Source organism: Sceloporus occidentalis, unplaced genomic scaffold (genome assembly GCF_023333645.1).
Source record: "Sceloporus occidentalis isolate IW3139 unplaced genomic scaffold, rSceOcc1.0.p SCAF_2, whole genome shotgun sequence".
Lineage (NCBI taxonomy): Eukaryota > Metazoa > Chordata > Lepidosauria > Squamata > Phrynosomatidae > Sceloporus > Sceloporus occidentalis.
In genome coordinates this window covers 190,820,118-190,834,566 of record NW_028316982.1, presented here as the reverse complement: position 1 = coordinate 190,834,566, position 14,449 = coordinate 190,820,118, and the positions used below count along the sequence as shown (strand labels likewise).

The 14,449-nt window shown below is 38.0% G+C and overlaps 1 protein-coding gene across 9 annotated transcripts in view; it reads left to right on the top strand.

Annotated features, from left to right (window-relative positions):
- LOC149319486 (dystrophin-like) overlaps positions 1-14,449 on the top strand; it is a 1,434,671-nt gene that overhangs the window by 1,274,928 nt on the left and 145,294 nt on the right. For all 9 annotated transcript variants that reach the window (XM_089511816.1, XM_089511819.1, XM_089511811.1 and 6 more), the window contains one exon: positions 8,540-8,600. In XM_089511816.1, the coding sequence (XP_089367942.1) occupies positions 8,540-8,600 (61 nt within the window). The remainder of the gene's footprint in view (positions 1-8,539; positions 8,601-14,449) is intronic.

The following is a 14,449-nucleotide window of genomic DNA, read 5'->3' as shown; positions in this document are numbered from 1 at the left end:
CATTGAGGGTGAGGATCAGGATTGGAAATGTGGCTAGATTTAAAGTATAATGTAAATGTCTTGCATTTCCAACTCAAATGAAAATATTCATGGCCCCCAGTGGAAGAAATTTTATTACCCCTGAATGACCACCAGAGCATGTGATTTCTTCTTTACTGTATCATAGTTCACCAAAAATAGTATAAGACATTTTTAATCTCAATATGTTATAATAATTGGAGGTAAAATTACCTAAATAGCAAAAAGTAACAGATTCCTTATGATATTTTTGTTCCACCTGTTTGAATGTAAAAATAATCTGTATTTTTCACCAGAAGCCTGTTTTTGTGCCTGTGCCTGAGACAGGTGATGCTATAGCCATCTAGAGTATAAAAAATTTATTAATTGGATTGTGACAAGATTTCTGTTTGCTGTCTTCTTCTTCCTTAAAAGGATAAATCATGTAGCAAGTGTCTCCCCCCACCTCAAAAAAGGCAGAGGGTTTTTATTCTAAAGCAAAAGAATAAGAGTTAGTCTTTCAAATTCTGTAGACTTTGGAAGTGATTAGGAGCATAATTTCGGATCAGTAAGAAAGGCCAATAAGAAATTTCAAGAAGAAAGTCAGCCAAGGTGTAGGATAGGGAGGAACAGAACTGATCTTTTACATTCATTTGGAGAAGTGTCTGACAAAAATGATTGCTAGTATTTAAAATGTACAAAGTAAGACTAAATAAATTTTAAACATACCTTGTGCATTATTATTCTGATGCACTAAAATCTTCAAGAGATATAAAACAGTATGTGGCATGGCTGCTCTGCAGAATTCTGACATTCAAGAAGTGGAAACCCAGATTGATTTCCAGCTTTGTGAATAATTTTGCAGATAGTTAACTGTAGTTATATCAAAATGAATGTTCTCTCATAGAGGTGTCTATTGTTTCTGGTGAGAAACAGTCTAGTCAGCCATGCAGATTTCAAACTCTGTTCTAGATATTTCCATCCCTTTGTGGTGACATGAAATAACAACAACAGGCTCAGAGTTTGAAATCTTTACAGAAGATCTGCCATTCTCTGGAGTATAGGAAGTAAACATAAAAGTTTCTTGTGTGAGTTTATGTGAAAGGGATCGTATTTTCATGGTAAGCATTACAATAAAACTAATAATAGTAACAGCCATAATATCAATAGAGTATTTCTAAAGCAAGTATTACTGTGGTTATAAAATCTTGAAATCTTAAATAGATTGTTTGTGTATAGATGTTCTACAAAAGTTTTCCACAGTTAGATATTTAAAATGGAAAAATCATTATCTCCAATATGCAAAATTGTAAGGCAGTTTTGCAATCCAGAAATCTTTTAATATGAAAAATCTGTATTAAAATGCATATAGTTTTATTGTTTTTGATAAGATAAAGCTGTGTGTGAGAGGCAATGTGTACTTCAGACTTGGTGGTTTGAGGAATGCAGCTTACATTATAATAACCACATGACAGCATACTAGAATGCAGCATTCATTGCAATATGAAATGTAATGCACCAGCCTACTTCAGGATAGGCTAAATTCAGGATTGTCCATGCAGGGACATAGCCAGGACTTTAGGAAGGGGGGGGGGGGCGGTCCAGACTAAGTGCCACCATTATAATAGGGCTTAGGCATGGCTGCACAGCAGCATGCACCATTCATTGTATCTAACTGAAGGGGGGACCAGACCCCACAGACACCCCCCCCCCCAATTGGCTATGTCCCTGGTCCATGCCATAGTATTTCTAATTTCTATGTATGGTGGCAAAAGCTGGACAGTGAAGAAACCTTGTAGGAAAAGAATCAACTTATTAGAAATGAGATACTGGAGGAGAATTCTTCAGATACCCTAATCTTCCAAAAAAGACCAATAAATGGGCCCTACAGCAAATCAAGCTGAACTCTCCCTAGTAGACAAGATGACTAAACTGAGATTGCTGTACTTTGGACATATCATGAGAAGTCATGCCTCACTAGAAAACATAATAATGCTTGGCAAGTAAAAGGCAGTAGGAAAAGCAGACCACATTACAGGTGGATTGACTTCATCAAGGAAGCCATCCATGATTCTCCAAAATTAGCTCTGAGGGGCTGAGAAGCCACCTGGAGGCAGAGGTTGGGCAGTGAAAGTAGATAAATACAGGCAGAGAAGGAAATTCTGCTGCTGCTGCCAGTAGGACATTGGACCTAGCCAGTTAAAACATTTGAAGAAAATACATTAATATTAGTAAATTGTTTAAATAGTTTTGCTAATATGGGTGGATTAGTTTCTTGCTGAACATTGGGCAGCCAAAATGTGTTATGCCTTTAAAAAGCAGATTTAAATATGTGCATGTGTTAATATTTATGGAGCATTTACAACTGTGGTGTTCAATTTAAAAAAAAAAAAGAGTAATGTGCTGCTATTTTAAGGAACCCACAAGTTGTTTCAAGAAAATTCCTTTATTATTATCAGTACCTTGGGCAATTTCTGCTTTCCTTGATGGCATATTCATTCCTTGCTCAGAAATACAACAGATAAGCTCTTTTGAATCTTCTGCAAATAAGGAAATATATCTATCTTCAGCATAAGTAATACACAGGGGGGAGCTCTTTGGTCATATTAAGAAACATTTTCCAGACAGCCTGCTTTGATTGACTACTAAAAATGGGTTTTGCTAGGAATTAAAGATACATGTCTATTACCTGGTCTGGTTTTGTAATGGATGGTAAACCTGTACTGGTATCCAGAGATAAGAAACAGCTGTTTTCAGCATTTGGGCTTTTGCCAGAAATGAGATGATGGTTCTTAGAGCAGAGCTGTAATAGGCACCACATACTTTGTCAACTCAAATGTATGCAAGACTGGCATCATCCAGCAAAGCAAAAACGGCAGGCAGCCTCAGCACAATCTATGGAAAGAACACAAAATCCTATTATGCAGAATATCAGAGTATTGTTTGTTATTTCCAAAGTCTGTAGTTCCAGTGAATATGACCTCTTGCATTCATTAAACAAAATCAAGCATAATTTGGTATGTACGACTGTGAGATAATGAATTTCAACTTGAAAGGTTGTTGCCCAGAATAATTTGCAAAATAGGAAACAAAATGCAACTTCATGAAATGCAGTAACAGCCTTTTTTATGTATTAGATTCATGGTAACAGGATGGATAGAAAAAGTAGTGTGAATCCTCATTTGTCACACTTATAGAACTATTGAAATCAACAGGACTTAAGTTAGTTGTGACTAATTTGTCCCATTGATTTCAGTGGGCATATTGTAGGTATGAGTATATCTGAATCCAACCCAGGATGCTTTTTAAATATTGGAGAACATAAAAACATTGCACCAAAATGGGTTGTTCATCTTATAAAAATACAGAGATTTCAAGATACTATTGCAGACAACTGTAGCATAACTATGGATGAAATACATTGTGAATGTAGGAAATGTATTTCTTGTTTGTAGGTATCTTTTTAAAAGTTATAGTCACATTCATACTATAGTCACATTCATACTACTTGCATTCATTAAACAAAATCATTCAATGGCCTGTTACAGACAGCCAAAATAAAGCTGCTTCGAGTCACAGTGGAAGTATGGTGTTTCAATGATGCATGCGTCCTAAGAGTCCAGAAGCCACACCAAAGCCATGATCCAGTCCTTAGGGCTGGAGCGTGGCTTTGGTGCGACTTCTGGACTCTTAGGATGCATGCATCATTGAAACACCATTCCTCCACTGTGACTCGAAGCAGCTTTATTTTGGCTGTCTGTAACAGACCATAGTGACTATAGTGTGAAGTGCTCAGCTTTGATATAACAGAACAATGCCATAGGTCATGCCTTATCCTAAATATTTGTTTCCTGGAACAATGGTTAATAAAGACTGCTCCATAAATCATTAGCATGAAAAACAAAATAAAACATGAAATGATCATTTTTTCTTGTTTTATTACTCAAATTAATAATCATTTAAAAGTATCATATTCAGGGTAAGAGACTCTCCAGGACCTCATTCCCACTACATAATAAACCGGTTTTCAAACCGATCTGAACTGGTTTAAATAGCCCTTCATAGAATCATAGAATCATAGAGTTGGAAGAGACCGCACAGGCCATCCAGTCCAACCCCCTGCCATGCACTTATGCCAAATTTCTGGTGTGGTTTGCCAAGAGGGGTGCAGCACTAAACCCATTTAAACTAATTCTTCTGGATCCAGTTCTTATGAAATGAATTGATTCAGCGCAAGTGTGAATGCTCTGTCTATTTGATTAGGTTCCTGTGGTGCAGTCATCCTTGTGAGGTGACTCCATGATGAATTGATCCATTGCTGAATGTGAATGCGAAGTGGATTAAATTTAAATGGGTAGGTTTGATCATGGCTCGAATAGTATGAACATCTATTTGGTGCTAAATCACTTCATGATTTGACTCAAAAAATTATTTATTTTGTAGTGGGAATGTGGCCCAGGAAAGCTTAAATTAGGTTTTAGATAGATCATTATTTTTCTCTACAATATGAAAATATAGTAGAATGTTTAGTTGTTTTAATAATAATAATAATAATAATAATAATAATAGAGTATATTTGTATTAATATTAATATTTGTAATAATCTGAAATGCCATATTCTAAATGAATAAAGGGTTTATTTTATTTATACCTATAGTACCATGTATTTTTTATTACATTTACCCTATAGTGCTTGGGCATCAAAACAATTAAAACAATTTAATTAGACTTAATATACAATCCAGTGTTTAAAGTGGCACTCCGTGGGTAGACGTCCTGCAACATCCCTGCACATGCCTAGGATTTTTAAAATATGCTCATACCACTATGTTCCTATACATGCATTTGACAATGGAAGCAAAAGCTGAGTTGTTAAGTAAGACGTTGATAAAATGATGAATTGGCACAGTGCCTTATAGAGTTATTCACCTTTCTTTGACTTTTTACATTTTTGTTGCATTCCAACCTGTAATTAAAATAAATTTAATTGGCATTGTTATTACTTGATGTAAGTATAGTGCTTAGCACTGTGAATATGCGAAATATTTTTATTGTGGCACAAAAGTAAACAAAATCAAATGGATACTTGATAGTTGAATAAATATTCATCATCGCCACTCATATCATTATTTACTATAATGCTTCTCCCCGACCTTGTGGTCTGGGGAGGAGTTTTTGCTGGCTTTTCATTGGAGAGACCAGCATTTAAAATGAAAATGGTGTGCTCTGCTGGCCATTGGGAGAGGAGGGGCAGGGCTTAGCCTGCTTGAGGCTCGTCCTCCCAACCCCCTCTCACTTGGCTTCAAATGCTGGTCCACTCTCCCACCTCAACATCAATGTGGGAATTAATTTTTGTCGCCTTGGGACCATGTAGGAATTTTCTTCCCTTTCCAAGGGTTTTTTTTTTATCTACCCCACACTGTTGGTTGAGTACTTTGACAATTGCCATGGGTTTGGTCATAAATAGGTTCCACGCATAGGCAGTGGGAGATAAGGTTCAGGTGAACACCTTGGCACCCACGTAAAGGGTGAAGGTAGGTCTCTGGAACTGAGATTTACATCTGACGACTAAACACAAAGGGAAACAGACTTCCCTTGGGGCTGGCTTGAGATTTAAAACCTCACTTAAGTCTTTACGAGTTAAATGGGGGAGTCTTGGGTTGGCCTTCCAGATGCCAGCTGGCTGGGAAGCAACCCAGTTATGGATTTCCATTGGGACTCAAGTGTTTTTGCCCAGGGGAACCTGGGGAATTGGTCAAGGATCTGACCATCTGCCAGCTGTTCCCACATGAAGTTCTCCCCCCTGGTTTGCAGTTCTCAAATAAATGTTTAAATAAGTTGAGTTAAATAAAGTTGCCCATGTTATAACCCAGTTCTCTGTGTCTGGTTTCATTATTCAATGAGTTGGTCAGCAATTACTGTGTAGTTCAAGTGGACTCATGCCACCTTTCAAATGTTGTCGGGAGGCAACTCCCACGAGCCAGTTCTCTCTGTCTGATCTTGTTATTCAATGAGTTGGTCAGCAAACACTTTTGGAAGCAATTAAAATTACAGGCCTTCTGGGGTAAATCTTTATCAGCTTTGCATATCTGGATACAAAGATTTTTGCCCATGCTTTTTGTCAAATTTGCTCCAGCTCTGCTAGGCTGGATGGTAAGCATCCATGGTAAACAGTGCATGTGTGCATGCACCTGTCAAGTCTTGCCACAGATTTCTCATCAGATTCAAATCTGGGCCTTGACTGGGCTATTTAAAGACATTCAAGATCTTGTTTTAAACCACTCAAGAGTTACATTGACTGTGTTTTTAGGGGCATTGTTCCTCTTGAAGGTAAACCTCTGCCTCAGCCCCAGTCCCAGGTCAGTTTCAGACTGAAACAGGTTTTCTTTTAGAATTGCCCTGTATTTTCCTTCCATCTTGTTCTCAATCCTGGAATCCTAGAATCCTTGAGTTGGAAAAAACCTCAAGGGCCATCAAGTCCAACCCCTCGCCATGCAGGAATACACAATCCTGATCAGTTTCCAGCCCCTGCCAAGGAAAAACAACCCCAAAACATGGTCCTGTATCAAATGTACTTCACTGTGGAGGTCATATTTTCAGGAAAATGAGCACTGATGGCTTGGTGGCACATATAGTATTTTGTGGCAATGCCAAAATGTTCAGAGAAACTTTTACCATGTTTTGTTATCTGCAGTGTGCCTTTCGGCTTTGATATGGGTTTGGTCCGTTACAGACTGCCAAAATAAAGCTGCTTCGGGTCTCTTTGGAGGTATGCTGTTTAAATGATGCATGCATCCTAAGAATCCGAAAGCTGCACCAAAGCTGCACTCCAGTGCTTAGGAATGGAGTGTGGCTTTGGCGCGACCTCCAGACTCTTAGGACCCATGCATCATTTAAATAGCATACCTCCAAAGAGACCCGAAGCAGCTTTATTTTGGCAGTCTGTAACAGGCCTTTGTTTCAGCAGTAGCTTCTTCTTGCCAATCTTCCATAAAGCTACTTTGTGGAGTGTGTAGGTGATCGTTATCCTTGGACAGTTTCTTTCATCTGAGCTGTGGATCTCTCCATTTTCTTCACAGTTGCTGTAGGTCTCTTGGTTGCTTCTGTGACTAATGCTGTTTTTACCCATTCACTGTTTGGGTGTACAACCTTCCCTAGATGCAGCCACAGCTGAGCAATCACAAGGCTCCAGTGATGGTCATAGCTTGGGAATTTCTCTCTCTCTCTCTCTCTTTTTAACAAAGTATTCTTGATTGATACTTCCACAAAACTTTATCCCAGATTTGTTGGAATTGCTCCTTTATCTTTGTGATGATGTTTGTTTTAATATTTGCTGTTGTTAACCACACAAGAGTCAACCTATGGCAACCCTCTGGATGAGACATCTCCAAGACTCCCTGTCCTCTCCCTGTCCTGCACTGTTCTGCTTAGTTCCTGTAAACTCATACCTGTCACCTCCTTAATAGAGTCCATTCATCTAGCATGCAGCCTTCCTCTCTTTCTACCTCCCTCCACCTTTCCTGGCATTGTTGTGTTTGTTTGTTTTTTCAATGAGTTCTCCCTTCTCATGATGTGTCCAAAGTACAACAGCCTCAATTTTGTCATCTTGGCTTCCATGGAGATTTCTGGCTTGATCTGCTCTAGGACCTATCTGTTTGTGTTTTTGACTGCCCATGAAATCCTCAGCACTGTTCTCCAGCACCACAACTTGAATGAATTGATGTTCTTCCTATCTTCTTTCTTAACTGTCCAGCTCTGACATCCATACATAGTCATAGGGAATACAATGGCTTGTATACTTGCCAACAAACTCTGGGGTCTTCCAGAAACAGGTTATTCAATCAATATCATGTGGTAGTGGAATTTCACACATTTGGACTCCAATCAACAACTGGAGGCTTTGTTACAACAGAGAGGGTGATTACTTGGACAACTAACAATTTATTTTGTTTACTTTTATGCCACAGTGAAACTATCTGCAGTTTCACAGTGTTGAGTGTTTACATCAAGTGATAACAATGCCAATTAAATATATTTCATTGACATATTGTAACACTGCAAAATGTGTATAAGTTAAAAACAATTATTATACTTCTGTAAGGCACGATAAATCTTTCCATAGTTGGAGGGAAAGCAAGGTGTAATTCTATTCAACAACAGTCAATCAACTAAGTGGAAAATATAAAAGACAAGACAGCAGAAAGTGGTAGTCACAGAACCCTTAAAAGTGTGCACCACAAGACAGGTAGTATGCTTCTTCACTTTCTTATCTTTTCTTTAGGTTTAGCTGAAGAGTTTTTGCATTTATCTTTGCAGCCGAATGAGTTCAATTTCACTCAGATTACAGCAGAAATTTCCGAACAGCAGGTTAATCCTCCCTGCCTTCATGGGCAACTGAGCAAACAGAGCCATATCAGTGTGGCCAAGTATAAAATTGTAATTCCAGAGATTAATGTTGTCTTTCCTGTTTGCTTTGAACTTGACCTCCATGTCTCTTTTATTTGATTTTATGTTTCGTTTTTGTTTTGTTTTTTGTTAACAGCTTCTGTCCAGGTCCCCTGGGAGAGGGCAATATCGCCAAACAAAGTGCCCTACTACATCAAGTAAGTATTAAAACATTATGATTAACTACTTGGGTCTGTCTACTAATTGCCTCAGCTTGCCTTGAAACAACTATGATGATTCCATTATTTTGATTCATACTAAATATTTCAAGTCTTCATTCCATTTCTATCAGAGAAAGATATTACATATAACAACAAGACATGTGAGGATTCGATGGTGCTAAAAGACAGCCTAGTCATCATTATACCATTAGAATACGGGTTTGACTTCACAGATCCGTTCAGCTACTGTTGCTTGTAATATATGGCAAGTAATTTTGCTTCTGGATAGTAAGAAGAAAACTGTAATTGAAATAAATTGCTCTTAAAATTCATCCCAGCCAAGACCTGGTAGGCTGGAAAAACATTTTTGGAGTGAAACCTAGATCCTCCCCTGCAAGAGACTGATTTCAGACCCTTCCAAAAATATTAGAGACATTAGCAGGCTAGTTGGCAGTGCTTTCACTGCTTGATAGCTGTGACCAGGGCATGTAGAGTCCATTTTCTCTCATCAAAATTAAAAAGCTCATGCAAAAGTGATAGTTAAATAGACTCATAAGAGTGCTGGCTTAAGTGAGACATACATTATGTAGGGCTACTGGTTGAACAGCCTACTCATGCATGAAAAGTGCAGCCAAAGACAACTTATCTTTGCTCAGAACAAATGGAGAATTTGCAGTAACACGCATTTAACAATCATTGTACACTAAGCTATGACTTTTACATGAGATTTTTCTTTCTGGGGATTGGGAAGGAAGCAGGGTATTTTCTTTTTATTTATCTATTTTATTGCACTTTCCATAAAAACATATCTTTCCTATTGGTTTACAACCTATCTCTAATATGGATTGAAAAGGCTTTGTAATCCTAGTCATCCCATGGTTTGTGAAGACTTTCTCTCATAGTGAAATACAATATATTATCATGTTAAATGAATCAGTAAGTATAATTTTGTTTGCATTTTTTAAGGAAAAAAGCATTATTGCCAAATGCTTCAATTGCTTTGGTTTTATTTTTATATTTGTCTTCTATTGACCTAAATCCATTGAGTCAACTCTGAGAAGCTTACCGCACAGGTCTTCAGGGCTGTTCTCAGAACGGCCCAGCAAGAAACGGAACAAGTGGGGGGCGGATTTTACTGCACACTCCAGTCCCTCACTCGTTCCGTTCCCCCTCTCTTCTGTTCCCATTCCGTTCCAGAGGGAATGCTTTTTGAGAACTGTTCTGAACAGTTGTCAAAAATTCCCCCCTCTGGAATGGATTAAGAACGGAAGAGAGGGGGAGCAGAATGAATGAGGGACTGGAGTGTGCGGTAAAATCTGTCCCCCACTCGTTCCTGCTCCTTCCATTCCATTCTCAGAACGGACCCAGGAGGACCTGTGCGGTAAGCTTCTGAGACTATCAATTGGAGTTATGCCATTGTATCTTGTATATCATTATTTCAAGACCTTTAGGTATTATTCAAAAATATAGAAAAATATGTAAAATTATATTAAGCCCTTGCATTAGACCTACTCTAGGATTTATAATAGAAAGTATTCCTTTGCTGTTGATTTTTAAGTTCTCCAAATAGTTACTGTAAACTCCTGTATAGAAAGCAGACATAATCTGTTACTGTTTTCTGAATCTGAATATGATTTCTTGTGCCATAGCAATATAAATTATTTATGCTGAACACAGGAGCACACTTTGATAGATGCATTTCTTGCATATTTGATTGTTTGCATGCTTTTTTCTCAATTTCTTCTTGATGTTCAGAGTTGTTGTTTTTCAACTCATCAGTTCCTCATTTCCAGTGACAGATCACTTTATGAGTTCATAAATCAGAGAATCACTGTTTCAAAAGCCTCAGCAGTGCTATCTTGAGTGTTTCACTGCTAGGAAAAATCAAGCTGCTTGGTTTTGACAGCTACAACTACATATTACCGTAATTGATAAAGTAACAACAACCACAAGCCATGAAAGTTTCTGCATTATGGTTAAGCAGTTTCAATTTGCATGGAAAAGAAAAGAAAGAGGGGTACATCAAAATCAAGAAGAGGGCCTAAAACCCTGTCTAATAATACCAGTCAAGAAACTGGTTATAACTATTCCTGAGGCACCATCAGAGGAAGTTGGCAAAAACTGCAGTCCATTGGGTCCAGCTCAATTCACCACTTATTTCTTTACAATCTACAACTACGAGCATCAGGATCCTAGGAAACTGTGAGGTTGGTAGTTTGGTGACACATTGAGATCTCTGGCTGTGAACTCTTAATACCCTTTCCCAAACTGCCAGTCCCAGGATTCCATGGATTAGAGTCATGACAGTTAAAGCAGAATCATAGTGTTATAACTGTATAGTATTAACAGTACTACCATGGTTAACATTACTTCTGCTGGGTCCCTTAGCTTTTGAAATGACAAGCTATCCTCCAATTCAAGTGTTTTGTCCTTCCCAACACCCTCCCATAGAGCTTCTACTCTTGCTGTTTCAAAATACTTTTATACAAACAAGTTAGCTGTTAACCAATTTTATTCTTGCAGTGTTTTCAGGTTGCCATGCTTTTTTTATATACAGTATATAAATCTTTATTAAAGACTTCAAATTTCACAAATACATACAGCAAATATTTACTATACTAAACAAACATATAAAACATCAAACACACAGGAGTTTATCGCACGGCCCCTAAAATGGGCCCAGTGCGTTCTAAACGTGAATGCGCGCGGGTGCGCACAGAACGGGATCACACACTGGAATGCCACCTTTGATGCTGGGCATTCCAGTTGCATCCCCATTCCGTTCCAGAGGTCGCCGTTTCTGGGAACTGTTTCTAAGCGTCCCCAGAAATGGCGCCCTCTGGAACAGAATGGGAATGCAACTGGAACGCCCGGCGGCAAATGCAGTGTTCCAGTGTGCGATAAAATGGGGTTCTTGGCTCCATCCTGTTCTGTGCGCGCCCGTGTGCATTCACATTTAGAACGCACTGGGCCCATTTTAGGGGCCGTACGATAAACTTCACAAATCCACATAGCTCTAGATTCCTTCTTCACATCAGTTCCCACAGGATTTATCCTTCACTTCATAACACTTATCTCTGACTTCGAAAAGAAAGTTTGCAATTTCCCTGCTATCATTCGTAAATAATTTACGAACGTCATGCTTTTTTAAAACAAACAATGCATCCATTGTGAGGCATTTTCTCTTTAGGATAGTATTTACAGAGTGTTGCTAGAACTTCTTTACTGACATCCTAAACAGACAATGCTTCATATAGTTATAGTCAGCTGGTTAATTACCATGTCTCCTGGCTGTTTACATGATCTCTGAGGTGCTATGAATACTGTCAGGTTAGACAGGATAAGAAGGCAAGTGAATAAGAATGTAGGTCTGGCCCTTTTTTCTTTAACTATTTCACCATCTTCTCAGAAACCTTCTATTCCATGAATGAGTCTCAAAAATGTTGTTGTTGTTGTTGTTGTTACCTTGACATGATTTCTGCATGATAACAGCTGTTTTACTTTCATGTCTGCTCACTCATAAGTCAGCCCCATCCTGTTTTCATATTATTATTTTTTTCAAATTTAAAATTGTGTTTAAAAATATTTAAAAAATTTTTTTTTGCAAAATATACATTTCAAAAGTCATTTTCTTCAAAATACATGTTTTAAAATGTAATTTGGGCTGAGTCAGAACATGCAGTAAGCACAAGAGCTTGCAGATAATTCCATTTCAATGTATGCATCGGTCTAGAAACTGTAGGTCAGGTTAGTTCATACCAGAATTCACAGAGGTCAAATTCCTCAACCATCCTTTCTTTTAGCTACCAGCTTCAACAGGAGGCAGGGCCCTTCCATTCCTCCATTCCTCTGCAGTAGTGCTGTCCCCTCTTTGCATTCTCTGATCCTTTTGTTTCTGTCACTTTCTTCCTTTTGGATAGGGCCTACAAGATTAGGACTAGCAACATATTGCACAGTCATGTTTTCAACTATATGAATGACAAAAATCCTGTCTTTGTGCCTTATATTCTTGTCAAACATGACATTTTCCCCTTTTCCTGCTTCGCTGGGCTACCACATTTGCACCCTGGATATACTTGCAGTAATATGTTCAGCCTCTTGAAGATAGCTAGCCCAATTTTTTTGTTATATAGTTCAGCCGGGAAGGCATTGGTGTGAATGGGTGGAAAATAAAAAGTTGCAATTTTCCTCTTTCTGTTCCTGAGAGTACTGAAAAGCATTATAAGACTCATATTCCACACTGACTTAAGCTCTGAACAAAAACACTGTTATTGTTTGGAAAGATGGTGCAACATTTTATTTCAGTTTCCCCTTCTGACCCCTGAAAAATATGAATATGTAATTTATGTACAACCTGTTAAATAGCTTTTCCCACTCTTGGCTATTTTGTAGTATCTTAGCCTAGCTGTGTGAAAATTGCAATGTTATCTTGTACCAGCTGTTGCATTTTGCAAGGATTGCTCTCACATTTTTGTGAAGCATTTGATATTGATAAGCCAAATTAAGTCAACAGTAGAGATTTCTGCTGCTTGTTTTCCAAGTGATTAAAATAACAAGCTTCTGTGCATTTCACATTATAAAAGTTATAAAACATGTTTACAAAATCTACTCTATGTCCAGGCAGTGCATATTTGGTAAGTAGTGGACTATAACACTTGCAGTGGACTACAAGACTTGAAATCAAAAGAAAATAAATGTATGATGTGTGTTTTACTACAAAAAAGAAAGAAAGAAAAGTCTATTTGTTCTATCAGATTTCTTCTTTATATTCAAAATTATCCTTTCCAGTCTTTATGGTATCTTAAACAGTTTAAAGGAAATTCTCAAGTACTCCCTAGATCACAGCTTATCTCTACTGCGTAATTTACAAATAATCCAGTTTTTCCTGGGGCTAAAACACTACAGAGGTTTGCTTCATTTTGGAAGCCTGAGGAAAGAAACATATAAGCAGTGAAGGGTTTTGTCATTCTTTATTTTTGTCAGGTCTGAGTGCTGAGATAAAATTTAAAATAATTTAATTCAGACTAGTTAAAAGTGTCTTGATACCAGTGCAGCGTATAATTAAAAAGAGTTAGAACATCAAGAATTAAGAACAAGGACCTCCAGAACAATGTATCATGTTTCCAAATAAAGGTGAGCATGGATAACTTGTTTGCTGCAAATGAAGCATTGCCTGTACAATTACCATTTGGTATCTTATGCACATCTTCCTGCAGACATTTAAGCTTCACTATGAACAGGAGATATTTTCATCACCTTAAATTGCATGTACATATTTTGCATACTTTCAGACCAGGCTCTTATTCTGCCAATTTCCCTGCTTATTTCAGAAAGCTGTATGACAATCTAGATTGTGGTGTACTCTGTAACAGTTCTTTGCGGTTTTTATAACTTACACAAATGGGTCATCCTGTGCTTGTGGACCCCTCAGAGATCCACAGTTACAAGTAAACAACCTGTTTGTCTATGTTTTCTACTGCAACTTCCATCTTTTTTTTTAACCATAAAAATAAATTCAGACAGGAAAAATGTAAAACCTGACCATTTCTTTTTGTAATACTTGGATACATCAGTCTAAAACAACTGTAAGGAACATTTTTCACCTCACAGACTGAATGCGGCTCCATTCCCACATAGAGCACTGTGGGAAAGGAACCAAATTTGTTGGGAAGAGACCAGAGGCCTTTGTGTTGTGGTACAAGTAAAACAATAAGGCTATGGTGAACATCTTTGGCACACATTTAGTTCCAGATCTGCCTCTGGACCCAAGTGGTGTGGAAGGAGAGTATCCTTGGGGCTAGGCTGTGAGTTGTGTCCTCTCTTTACATCATGGGATTTGAAGGAGG